The 13,704-nt window shown below is 37.0% G+C and overlaps 1 protein-coding gene across 2 annotated transcripts; it reads right to left on the bottom strand.

Annotated features, from left to right (window-relative positions):
• Positions 1 to 330: 330 nt before the first annotated feature.
• On the bottom strand, positions 331 to 12,725 carry nt5c3a (5'-nucleotidase, cytosolic IIIA). Of its 2 annotated transcripts, none has more exons than XM_058418685.1 (9): positions 12,510 to 12,725; positions 6,099 to 6,197; positions 4,469 to 4,538; positions 4,309 to 4,355; positions 4,144 to 4,229; positions 3,963 to 4,052; positions 3,245 to 3,407; positions 2,292 to 2,492; positions 331 to 2,205 (listed from the first exon to the last, which is right to left on the bottom strand). In XM_058418685.1, the coding sequence occupies exons 1-9, from the start codon at positions 12,645 to 12,647 to the stop codon at positions 2,104 to 2,106; spliced, it is 996 nt and encodes a 331-aa protein (XP_058274668.1). In that variant the 5' UTR covers positions 12,648 to 12,725; the 3' UTR covers positions 331 to 2,103. The 2 variants fall into 2 exon arrangements, with proteins under 2 accessions (XP_058274668.1, XP_058274667.1); XM_058418684.1 differs by lacking the exon at positions 12,510 to 12,725 and adding an exon at positions 7,644 to 7,695.
• Between the last annotated feature and the right edge of the window lie 979 nt (positions 12,726 to 13,704).

The raw sequence follows: 13,704 nt of genomic DNA, 5'->3' as shown, positions 1-13,704 counted from the left end.
TATTTAAAATGTGTTTAAACTATTCAAACTGTGTGCCTGATTATCTTGATGTTGTGAATAAGCTGTTAATGGAATAAACAATAAAAGAATTATTCATTTTAAATGACCAATTGTGTTTACTAAAAAAAAAAAAAATAATTAAGCTACACACATTACCATTAAGCGAGTAAAAATTTTTTCGGATTTTGTTTGTATACAAATGATTTCAGTTCTTTAGGTCCTAGATAGCTGTACATATTTACCTGCAAGTCACGGTAAATAATAAAAACCCAGAATATAAAAACATATGGATATATAAAAAGCACAGAAATAACTCAGGCCATATTTAAAAACCTTTAGCCCTCCAAACCTTTAATAAAAAGTGGTTGTCATTATTGCCAACATTTATTGACAAATCAGCTCTTCTCTTCCGTTTCATTTTGACAACAAAGAAAGGCAACATGCAAATTAGCAGCACGTACAAGACGGGTCGTGAGAACTTAAAAGGACACAGCCTTACTAATGACAACATTAATGCAAGTCAAATGGATTCCACCTCACCAGCGCTCGTATGAGGAACCGGTCCACCTAAAAATACTGATACCGAACGAAAGCTCGGCTTTCTGATGCTTTCGTTCGAATGTTAGCAGATTTACATGAACTGTCCTTTCTAGAGGTAGTGAAACTCATAACAAAGCAGACCCAAATTCCAATGCACCTGTAGCTTAACACATTAAAGGTCATAAAAATACGCAATACATTCATGTTATATGTTTGTCTATCTATATATTGTATTGCTGTGGGATGAAGACCATGGACTTAATATCCATGTGCATATATATACGTATATACATGTATATATATATATATATATATATATATATATATATATATATATATATATATATATATATATATATATATATATATAACACATATGAAAAGCAATCCAGGAAGAAACTACAATGTACTACAGTCATTTTGTTGTGTAATACATAGATACAGTTTGTCTAGGTACCATGCAATTATTATGTAAACATCCTGTTATGGTGTGTAATAGGGAATTAAGCAAATATGACTCAGAATGAACTGATCTAAGTGTTCTAAATGGATAGAAAAACAGATAATAATGAGGATCTATCCAGAAAGGGTCACAGGGCATCCGGTGCATTGTGACTGGGATCTTGCAGAACCGTAAAAGTAGGGTTAGATATGAAGCATGCAAAAAAAACAACAACAAAAAAACAAAAATGAAAGCCCATGTTCATTAACATGCATAAAGAACAATTCTGTACACAACTCTAACTGAGATGAGTTATGAACTGGAAAGAGAAACTGGTTTCCACATGCCATGCTGAAGGTGTTTCCAGGCCATGCCCACTATACAGACAAATATTTGGAGCACAGGAGGCAAGGTGGATAATTGTTTAGCAGGTTTGCGTCACGCCTCCAGGGCTGGGAGTTTGATTCCAGCCTCCTTCTTATATGTGTGCAGTTTTCATGTTCTCTCTGGGGTTTCCTCCCAAGTCCAAAGACTGCATTGTAGGCAGATCGGCATCTCTATAGTGTCTGTGATGGCTTGGTACGCTGTCCAGGGTGTTCTCCCAAGTCCCCTGGGACAGACACTATGCTCCATGTGACCCTGTCTAGTATATGTGGTACCGAAAATGGATAGATGGATGGATTTTTGGAACACTAAAATTCACAGATAGTGTTACACCTGTACAAGTATTACTGTAGTACACTGCAGTTACTGCCTGCATAACTATAAAAAAAGCTAGCGTTTACAGTCTAAAGTTAAAGACCAGTCTTATCTTCCATCCCATCTGTTAATATTATTGCGCATGAAGTCAAATGATACAATATCAAAAATAATACATTAACAAGTCTACTCATGTACACGTTAAACAAATACGCTAAGATAGAGACTTTCTCCACAGAAGTTGGTTTGTTTTTTCCTTAAAAAATACAAAGTGCGGGACAAAATCCCAAACAGACACACATACGGACAAGGTCTAGGATGGGAAGTGATGTTAACAGATCGTGGTGAGGGGTTTGTATGGCTTTGTGCGTGCATGTCTTAGCCCAGTGACTAGTAATCCTATACCGAGAGTCTCTTTACAGTTATAAGATCTTTTGTAAAATGGAATTGGGCACTTCAAGGGTTTCATCCTTCACTAGAACTATATCGTAAGAGTCCAAGTATTTCTCCAAGCGCTCCTCCACCTGCAACGAAAAGAAAGGATACGTTAGTATCACGACACTGGAGAGAAAACGCTCTCCATGCGCATCGCTCTTCAGAGGAAGCAGACCTTATCGTTGAGGAAGCCGATCTTCAGGAGGTTCTCAACGTTGGGGACGCCGTCGGCCATGTTGAGGTCACCGAGGGAGTCTCCCAGAAGGATGATGTTGCTGTTGTCCTTCAGCTGTTTGAAGTAGTCGGTGTTCCTCAGCGCGCCGTCATGCTTGTTGTACACGTGGATCAGCTCGCCTTTGAAGCCTTTCAGCACGCCCTAAAGGATGACAACGCCCCTTCGTGTTCAGCTTTTAAAAGAAATTTCAGCTCGGATTTGTTAAACCTGCAGAATCTTCTTTCGTCGATAAAATCATTTTACTCTTCCTACAATATATTCTGTTTCTTTTTTAAACCATTTGGTTTTTAGTCGAAGTTTGATAGTAATAACTAGTTAATAATAACTTCATAGCTAAATAATAACTTTATACTATAATTTAAACATTATATACACATTACATATATATAGTATCAGTATCTATCAAAAGTGCTCCAAACATATGCAAAGGCTGGCCCATGTGATCCGATCCAAATGACGAGCTTCTGTTGCTCAAATTGCTGAAGAAGTTAATGCTGGTTCTGATTCTGTCAGAATACACAGTGCAGGACGGGTCAGGGCTGTTTTGGCAGCAAAAGGGGGACCAACACGATATTAGGCAGGTGGTCATAATGTTATACCTGATCTGTGTATAGTGAATTGGAAGCTAGTGTTCACTATAACTATGGTTTAGCTTAAAAGCTTGTGGATCCTTCAGAAAGCCTTAAACTAATAATACATGGATAAAAGCATCTTATGAAAAAATTAATTGCTACGGTTTTCAGTCAAGGAGGTTGTGCCGAGGTTCTAATCATGGTGAGTGGCTTAGTAAATATGTAGTAAATGCCACAGACATAGCTATACGAGTTTGTTATCGAACACAAAAATCCTACAGCCTCATCTAATGTATCGGTATATAATACGTTTATTCTCACATTCTCATCGAAGTCCATGAAGTTGGAGACGACTTTGACGTTAGGGTGATAAACTCCAGCCTGTCTGATGATCTCTTCCAGCACATCTCCCAGCCCTGCAGAGAAGATGAACACTGGAACGTTGTGCTGTTGTAGCCGGTCGAAGAAGTGCTCATATCCCTCCCTGTGACACACACACACACACAGAGTGTAAACATCAGGCAATTATTTAACACGAGACCCATCTAAGTTAAAAAGTTAATAAATGTGTACGTCTGATGAAGAATCCACACACGCTGTACTTTTGTGGAAAGAGTAAGTAATAATGAAGCAACAGAAGCTTTAGAATTTCTAGAAAAAACAATTTTTGAGAAGAAAATTGCTTCTAAAGCTGTAGGAGTAAACGCTTTTCCTCATTTCTAATGAAGAGCTTTTGTTTCGTTCTATTTCTCTGGAAATCGGATACATCATCTATTAATATGTAAATCCTTACAATAATGTTCAGTATGCAAGAATGTAAAAAAACTGTCATCTTATTTCATAAAAAATAATTTTTTACTTATTCTCTCTGCAATAACACATGGTTATTTATTCTATACAAATAAATATATGTTAAAAAAAAAAGGTTTGATATGTAAATTACACACCCTGTCTCTGCACTAATATCTATATTGAAAGTTTAATTCAAGCTTTAAGAAGTAGCTTGACATAATGATGATGATGATGGTGATGATCGTACCGTAAACAGACGTCTGAATCTCCCACCACCTTAGGGAGTTTGTCCTTCTTCAGCCGCTGCTCTACCAGTAATGTGTGAGATTTAAAATACCTAAATGCACAAAGGAATATAAATATAATTATAAATATAAAAGCTAATATAAAAGCCTATGTGAGTGAGGTTTAACATGTGGTCCACTCACCATTCCACCATAAACGGGTATTTCTCCTCCATCGTCAGATGTGGGTCGATCTCAATAGGATAGTACGTGTCCTTCAGTTTAAACAGCTGGGGAAAGAAAAAGGTTTCAGGATAAACACATTGTAAGAATATAAAATCGTATGTTTGGACATGCTCGAATGCTCACCTTCTGCCTACACTCTTCTGTGATCAGGTTGCAGTTGTCGATTATATCTGCGGAAAATGAAAGAGGCTGATCAGCGCTTCGAAGCTCAGGTGTTATCCTGAATTTAACGCCGTTTGTTCCTCATTAAGAGTCCTGTGAAAGTGTTGCAGGTTTGACTTACTGTGGCAGGTCGGGAGGCGTTTTCCATTGATTGCAAATTTGCTTAACGTCATGTCAAAGTCTGTGATGATCTACAAGAAAAAAAAAAAAAACCCAGAAAGGTGACAATTTAGGATTTTGTTTAAAATATTTATAAGCGTAGTTTACTATTAATGAAATATTGATTGCAAATTGAACGATTGAAAAGGAATATTTGAAGGCAAGACAGGGATTTTTTCAGTTTTAGCCCTAGTGACACACTGCCTTGGAAAATTTCTCTTTTTCAATGTAGTGCTCCTTATGGAAGGAGTCTTCGGTGTCAGAGCTTTCTTTAATAAATAATAATTCATAAAACCTTGTGAAATTGATGCAGTACAAATAAAAAGGAATAAAAAACATGGGTATGTGATCGAATGGGAAGATGATCACTTTGGGGTTGTTTCATGTCACTGTATCTGGGAATATCTTAATAACAGCACACCACCAATTATTTTATTCCTTAATTATTATTATTTTTTTAAATGGCTAGGGTCAAGATTTTGCTTGAAAGAAATTGTACAAATAGACAGTAGTAATAATACAGTAGTACAATAATAATACTATAGTAGTACGGTAGTAATAGTACAGTTGTACAATATGAATAGTGTAGTAGTAATAGAATAATAGTACAGTAGTAGTAGTAGTAATAGTGCAGTAGTACAATGGTATAGTACTACAGTAGTATAGTAGTAATACTATGGTAGTAATAGTACAGTTGTACAGTAGTACAGAAGTAATAGTATGGTAGTAACAGTAGAGTTGTACAATAGGAATAGTATAGTAGTAATAGAATAATAGTACAGTAGTAACAGTGTAGTACTACAGTAGTATAGTAGTAATACTATGGTAGTAATAGCACAGCTGTACAATAGTAAAAGTAGGGTAGTAGTATAGTAGTAATAGTATGGAAGTGATATTACAGAAGTACAGTAGTACAGAATAGTATGGCTGTAACAGTACAGAGGTAATAGTGCAGTAGTACAGCAGTTATAGTGTAGTACTACAGTAGTATAGTAGTAATAGTATGCTAGTAATAACACACTTGTACAATTGTAAAAGTATAGTAGCAGTAGTATGGTAGTAATAGTACAGTTGTACAATATTAATAGTATAGTAGCAATGAAATAATAGTACAGTAGTATTAGTATTGCAGTAATAGTGCAGTAGTACAATAGTAATAGTGTAGTACTACAGTAGTATAGTAGTAAAACTATGGTAGTATTAGTACAGTAGTATTTTTATAAATTTCCCATTGAGATGAATAAAGTATCTATCTATCTATCTATCTATCTATCTATCTATCTAGTCATAATAAAAAAAAATAGTTGTGTATAGCAATAATAGTATAGTAGTATAGTAATAATAGTAAGCTAGTAATAGCACAATTATACGATAGTAAAAGTACTGCAGTAATAGTATAGTAATAATAGTGTGTTAGTGATAATACAGTTGTACAACAGGAATAGAATAGTAGTAATAGAATAATAGTACAGTTATAAAAGTATAGCAGTAGAGTAGTAACAGTTGTAGACGTCGGTGCAGTATGAGGTGGCTCACGTCTGAACTAACAAACCGATTCATGGATATCTGAGTCTCGTGTCTGATCGCTGTACCTGTAGTTTGGAAGCGCCTCCTTGAATCAGACCGCAGATGATCTGCTCAACCCGCTCGGGGTCCTTGATGTGGACCGTGCTCTTCTCAAACTCAGGCATCTGTGGAGAAACGGATTAAACAGTCAGAGGTGTGATGCTGTAGCAGTACCCATAGGAAATGTGAAATATTCAGCGTTATTAAGCAGGTCTGATCCACAGTCATTATTTTTATACTGTATGTGTGGTGATTGTGTATGACGCTGAATGAGAGCTTTCCCTTTTTATAGGAAGTACTTAAAATTTAAATGTATAATTAATTAATTAATTAATTAATTAATTAATTCCACATGGCTTATAAAACATTTATTAGATACATATTACATATAATTGTATTTAGTTAAGTTCAAGTTCTTTACGTGTTTATTCTTTCATTTTTCCATTTTCAAATTCTCTATTGTCATTTATTTATTAATTTAATTATTATCATTTATTATTCCGTTTCTGTACATCCCGCCCCTCTGCTCTAATAGTGCAGCAACACCATTTTTAGACATGTGATGTAAAGGAGGAGGGATTTAAACAGGCTGGGAGGAGGAAAAGAAGCCAGGTAAACTTATCTCTTTCTCTCAGACACACACACACACACACACACTTGACCCGTGTGTGTATATTTGACAGTCAGTCGGTGACAGAGCAGAGGAGCAGCATGCTGAAGAGCTGAAAACTTCAGCACAGCTAAAGTAGTAAGTTACTACACATTATTTTGTATTCATGCCATCTTTTTCATTAATGCGTAAAAAAATGAAATAGATATTGTTTCCTATATTTGACACGATATAGAATACAAATAAAAACACTATGGCTAAAGAGATCCTAGGGAAACATCTGTTGTTGCTTTCCTTTATGTCATTTGTCATTTTTCCGTACTGGTTTCAATCTTAAATCTGATCCTCGTTCCACGCACGCACCTATTCTGGGCAGCGGTGAAAAAATAGCCACAAACATCCTCGGTAAGGAGAGAAGGTATATTTTTAAGCCTGTTAATGACAGGGTATGCCTGACCTGTTTGTTTGTGTGTGTGTTTGTGCGTCTGGGTCAAAACAGTCACAGCACTGAACCACATTATGCAAGTATTTTATAGACTTGGCATATATCACTTTATACTATAAATAACACTGTAACTTTAAAGCATTAATATTACTACTGCATGGTTGTTATTACTAATAAAAAAACAGAAACACTTTAAACACACTCCTGCACACTTAAAAAGCCCCTGGATCTCTTCTAGCCTCGACATTTGCTTTGCAAAGAGACACCATGAATTAACATAGAATTAACACACACAAGTTGTGCATAATACACGTATGTTCTGTGAACATGACCTCACAAACATGAGTCCATAACATATTTCCTTTCGTTATACTACTAATCTAAACACATAGTCATGACTGGTGGTGTTAGGTACAAATGCATGACTTTGTATGTAAGTATTGCCTGTTTAACGAATGCAAATGAGAATGAAATACGCAATTTCTAGAGCACAGAGTTGCCTGTCTGCCTGCTTACCTCTCCTGTGTTGTTGCAGCTTCGTGAAAAACAAGGAAAGAAAATTCCCTCTGTCAAATGAGAGCTTATATAGCTCAGCCACACAGGGGGCGTGTCCCAGACACAGATTACAGATAAGCCCCACCCCTTTCTGAGAGGCCCCTCTTTCGCTCTCACTCTTTTTTTCTCTCTCTCACACACACACACACACACACACAGCATACAGTGTAGATAAAAAAAGTTTCTGATGGATAATTAATATCTTTTACGAACATGTTTAAACTTGTGAACACACTCCATGTGTGCTAAAGGTGTAGAAAGATGTGAACTGGTTTAGTTTTTAACCTACAGAATATTTTCCCACTTTTATAAACTAGCTCGTAATATTTAAGAGGTTTTTGCATGTTTTCAAAATGGTCATTTATTAAGACTAGAAGAAAAAGTAAGCACTTGAAGGAACAGTGTATAAAATAAAGACGGAAAGCATGTGAACTGGAATTTTACAGGTCTGAAAATGAGTAGCGTGAAAAAATTCCAGACTTCCGGAGAGGCACGTGAACTCTTTGTGCTATTTGAGTCCTCCTCAGTTTAGTGCAAAAGGTCTACTAGAGCAAAGTTTAAAAGAAATAAAAACAAACAAACAAACAAACGGTTTGTCAAACGCTGAAGAACGCGGACATAAGCGTGGGTTCTTTGAGAACCTTCTCCTGGAGATCTTACTCAACTCAGTTCCGAGCGCTCCTGATAATCAGTCTGCATGATTAGGAAAGTAGAAAGTAGTTCTCGACCTACATTCTTCTTGTGATTAGGTTTGTTATCAGGTCAAAAATGCTCCCTGTGTTTGTGTATCCGCTTGTAAGACATTTAAGGTCCAAAGTCATCAAGTATTGGACCCTTTTTCTGGTCACGTGTCAACACCTTTACTGTTAAACTCTATTGTTCATGGGGTAGAAGGTTGCTTTACAGTTGGATGATGATATACAGAAGGCTGAAAATCGACTGTTAAGCTATGTTTACGTTTAGATTCATGGGATTTGACGCCTCAGATGCCTTTTTCCAGAACTCATTTAAACAACTGAGCAGTTGAGGGTGAAGGGACCTGCTCAGGGGTCCAGCAGTGGCATCATGGCAGTGTTGGGGTTTGAACTCATGACCTTCTGATCAGTAGTCAAAAGACATTGATCCTCTGCAATACACCAGTCTACGCTGTACTGTGCAGTTATCAGTAGGCGTTCCTACGACTGGGCCATAGTAATAACGTCATCACTGGATGCCACAACTAGCAGCATCCAAAGTCAGTTTTCTTGCCGCTAAAATAATATATATATATATATGCGCATCTTATCAATCATAAGGAAATGACGGAGTAGCAGGGTGTGCGCTTTGCCGGGAATCGCGTGCGCACTGCTGTCGTCATTCCCATTGGAAGTCGCTGCACCGAGTCGCTTCATATTTGCATGTAGTTAAACTTGTCTCAACTCTGACGCATCACTGGACATGCACACATCTATTCGCAAAAAGCATTAAGCTTGTGTAGCCTGTGTCACAAGCCAGATCAGGATGCCATCTGTTTGTAAATAAATCTAAATAAATCATTTTTGGACTTCATACTCTTTTTTTTTTTATTTGTTTGATCCGCTTTTTACTTCTCAGCACTAACATTAATCAATGAACAATAAAATCATTACATGAAAAAACATTTACAAACATTTTTCTTCTTAGTAATTTCATTTAACTTAATTCTACAATTTTTAATCTGATACTGAAATGTGAAATATGAACACATAAAATGGATTTTAAATGATATTTTATTTTAATTTATTTATTTGTAATGAGAAAACCAGAGGTGAAGAGCTCCGTGGTGACACGAGAAAGAAATCTTTAAGAATATTATATACAATATATTATATACTATATATAATGATAGACTGTACTATAATAAAAATTATAGATTTAAATTTATAGATCTCTTTTTAATAGGTGATGATTCTCTATAACAGCTGTTCCAGCTGCAAGGCGATTTACAGGTTTATATTAACGTGCTCGCTCTATTGCGTAATCGTTTCCATAGTAACTACTTGCACATGTAATTGTATGCTCCAAATGAACAGATATATAAAATTGTTGATATGATGATATTCTGTGAGGAGATGATTGTTTAACGTTTATGGAAGGAGTCTCCAATGTCAATGCTTTGTTGATGTTAGAATATGAGGAGAGAGAGAGAGAGAGAGAGAGAGAGAGAGAGATGTTGGTGAAGGAAGTAGTTTCAAGCTGCTAGAATGTTTTTCTTTTCTACTTGTAAAAAAGTAAAGGGTCCAAGGTGTCAAATTATTAGAGAAGTACAACCCTTCAGGGCATGCTGTCTTTTAAAATAAAGTATTTCAGTGTCTATCTATCTATAGTGTCTATCTTCATGGCACCACCCTGTTGTTGATTCTTTTCCTGTAATGACATGCCCCGTCTTACTTAATTGCTTACTTACATAATTAATCTTCTGGCCTTGTCCCCAAAACATTCCACATTCTGTGCTCCTTCCCACCGCACCTGAACCAGTAATTCAGTGTTTGTGATGCCATGTAGCTTGTGGGGGTGTGGTTTTAGTGGTAGCGTGTCGCTGAAATTGCTGTCGCGTGCTGTTAAAGTGCCTGAGGACTTAGATCAGGAAAAACGCTGATTTAAGCTAAAATGCAGGAACATAAAGGCGACCTACTTAAACACACAGCATCAGGAAAGAGCTGTAAACCTCTCATATCAGGTCTCGTATTCATCAGTGTCATTATCCTGCCTTAATCAGCAGTGAGGTTTTCAGACAGAGGCTCATCAGCTGTCTCTCTCACTCTTTCTCTCTGCGCTGAAGCATGTGCTGATAGCCAGAGGTCAGAAAGTCAGAGTTCAATGTCTTTAGTTGTATATTTAACCCGTCATTTAAGTCGATCCTGAGGAATGTACCATACGTGAACATGCTTTACTTTTTGACTGTAAAACACATGAACACACACACAGGATTCAGAACAATCCTCTCTCTGCTATCTCTCCGAAACCTTGGATTGTGCAAGCACAGGAAAAGAGCAGGATGCAAGAGCCGCTCGCCGGGGATCCCGTTCCAACACGGCCTGCACTCGCTGACCTCGTTTTCGGAGAGAATTCCACAGCGCTGATGCTGAGCCATGCCGTTCATTATCATGCTTTTTTCATTCTCTCAACCTCCCACCTTTCACAGTGTCCCAATACCTCTCAAGGCCAGATCAGACGCCCTCTATGCATCGATCCAGGAAATCTCTGACGGCGATAGTGATAAAGCAGTGGGAATGTTGAAAAGGCCTGATGGGAGATTTTCTCAAAGCACATTAGTGGAGCTTCTTTAAATATTTCCTTATCTGCAGTGTATAAAATAAAATGTGGGTGGGAAAAAGCACTTGTATATACTGTATAGAGCAACACACAGATTTTCTGATCTCAAAGAATCTTTACAGATCTTTAAGCTCAAGAACCAGAAGCACTAAATTTATTGTAAACCCCGGGCTGTTTGATATTTCACACTGCTCCTGCTTACACGGGGTTAACAGTTAATCCTGGCTCTTCATAATCTGAGATCTCATACTGTACATTCCTAAACCCTGGCTTAACCTTCTTCTTATTTGCGTCATCAACAATCATGATTACATGAATACAACATGCGACTGTCTTAATAATGGCTTTTTCTACAGACAGGACTGTTGTTCTACACACTAAGCAGGCAATATTATCTGTCACAGATCTGTCATATTGTTTTGTCCTTTATAAGCTTCTATAAGTTTGTAGTTGACCTGCTGTTCATTGTTCTGGTTGTAAAACACATCGCAGATTTATATTAATGCACTCATCCTAATACCTAAGAACTTGTGATTTTTCTTGAATAACTACTTTCAGCAGTGCTGTTATAGCAAATTAATCAACAGCTTCTGATGGCTCAAAATAGAAAGCCTAGATAAATAAATTTAAACATTTGGAATTCATTTCATAGCTTTCATCAGCAGGTAGATATACTGGACTTTGCACTCACAATTACGCAAGTTTATTATCGCTGATTTATCTATGTCGCAATATTATAGAAAATGCTTTCCAGTCAACAAATCAGGGGTGAAGATGTAGAATGTCCTCAGATTTCCCTGGAAAGCGAGAGCAAAACCCTGGCACTGATTGGCTGTAGTAGGCGTCTTATCAGAGATATTGGCACATGAGTAAATTAGTTGTGTACTTTGAGACACAATCCACATGACTTTTGTCCTGATCGTAAAACTTCACCACGAGGCCAGCTGGCGCTTAATTGGCGCCTGTAATGTGCGAGCGCTGACGTCATTGAGCCGCGACGTCATTTGATGCCTGTTTGATAATGCAGTGAGGTGAGAAAATTGCTGGACATTATACACGGGATTCAAACAGATAAAGAATAATTGATTCAATGCTTTTCAGAGACGTAAAGTTCAGTGGAAAAAAATCTTTAAAATCTGTATAATGTTTATTGTGACCAATCAAACAGATGCAAGAAGAACATGATTTGCATCATATGCAAAAAGAACATGATTTTGTTATTATTATTCATGTTAAAACATTAATGACAATATCTCATTAAAATATATTCTAAGATCTATCCAAATGTTTAAACAGCTAAGCTAACACAGCACCGGCTACCATACTCGTGGCCATGACCTCTAAAGCGGATCTGCGGCCGAGCACCGAAAAGCATTCATGCATTACATAAAGTGCACTAAAAATGGCGTATCCCCTATTTATTTATAGCCTATGTAGTTCACTTATGTAGTGTGTACTAAGGCGTTTGGGGTTCGGCCGGGATTTTCGCCGATTTCATCTGCGCATGCGCGTTATACAGGCGCGGAAGCTCACCATTTCGATGATCTTCGTTTTCTTGCCAGCTCTTTTCTTCTTGGCCACAATATACTGTGCGAGAACGACTCCTCCGAAAAGGGCACACACACTCGCACTAGCCACCGCCCCGACTTTAACAACGGCGGTTTTATCCATAACCCAACGTCGAGGTTGCTAGAGAGTAGTCATAGAAGCTGCTTCTTCGTCTTCCTTCGTTCACATGGCCCCGCCCACCGCGTCCTGTCAAGCAGGACTTGGTCCGAACTCTAGCTTTTCACTGTAAATAATTATTTTTTTTAACAGTATCGATAGAGTGCTTTTATTGAAATAATTGTGTCACAATATTGTGTGTAATATGTGTTTTTATCTAAGTATCTGATTTAGCTTTATCCTCTATTTATTGCTTTTTTAATAAACACCTACATTTTTAAAAATGGTATGGACCGTTTCCATGCCAACATAAAAAAGCCTAACAACCCGCCCAAAAAAAATTCATAACAACTTGCCTCAACACATTAAAACATGTAACGTGATAATTACTAATTACTGATTAATTATAATTAAACACAAACATCTAACACATATATTAATAAACAAGAAATTTTTATTGCTTGAGAAAAACAGTTAACATGATTGGTGAATAAATAATGATGTAACATTCCTTTTCTGAATAAAATTAACATTTATTTGTTCATCATTTACCTGAAGCAGTCAGGACTTGTTTCAAGAACGTGCTACAACATTAAGCATCTGTGACTCTTGACCCCGTCTATGAAAACTGATTCCTGACGTCACACAGCATTATTTTGTTACGTATTAAGTCATTTCTGATTGTCCAAATCACATTAGCTAACTTTTCAAGTGGTTAAAGTCCAAGTCGAGGAAAAGAGTCACTGAGAACAAGCCAGAAGCATGAGGAATATTGATATTTACCTCAGATATTTCAGTAAATAACCAGGAAAAGACTCTACACTGTAATTACATCTAGCAATGACTAGCATTTGATTTAGCTGTCAAAGCTGTCCAACCCTTCTTGTATAACCACAGTATAATCTAGCATACATTTATGTTTATTTATCAACAGACATGTATTAAAAATGGGGCAGAATCCAATCAAAGTACAGAGCAATAATGGATTAAGTGATTAAAGTCATAAGAAATTCAAGGGCACTGAGCTAGCTAGCTATTTACTGAAGCTAGCTAGCACATATTT

The sequence above is a fragment of the Hemibagrus wyckioides genome, linkage group LG20 (genome assembly GCF_019097595.1).
Source record: "Hemibagrus wyckioides isolate EC202008001 linkage group LG20, SWU_Hwy_1.0, whole genome shotgun sequence".
Classification (NCBI taxonomy): domain Eukaryota; kingdom Metazoa; phylum Chordata; class Actinopteri; order Siluriformes; family Bagridae; genus Hemibagrus; species Hemibagrus wyckioides.
Note: the sequence above shows the minus strand (reverse complement) of the source record. Positions and strands in the feature narration are given on the sequence as shown.

Excerpts from the sequence above, each read along its gene's own strand:
- nt5c3a (XM_058418685.1), bottom strand. The coding sequence starts at position 12,647 with ATGGATAAAACCGCCGTTGTTAAAGTCGGGGCGGTGGCTAGTGCGAGT. Across the intron at positions 4,053-4,143 it reads TACCCGTTTATGGTGGAATG|GTATTTTAAATCTCACACAT; the intron begins GTGAGTGGACCA and ends TTGTGCATTTAG. Across the intron at positions 3,408-3,962 it reads GATTCAGACGTCTGTTTACG|GGAGGGATATGAGCACTTCT; the intron begins GTACGATCATCA and ends TGTGTGTCACAG.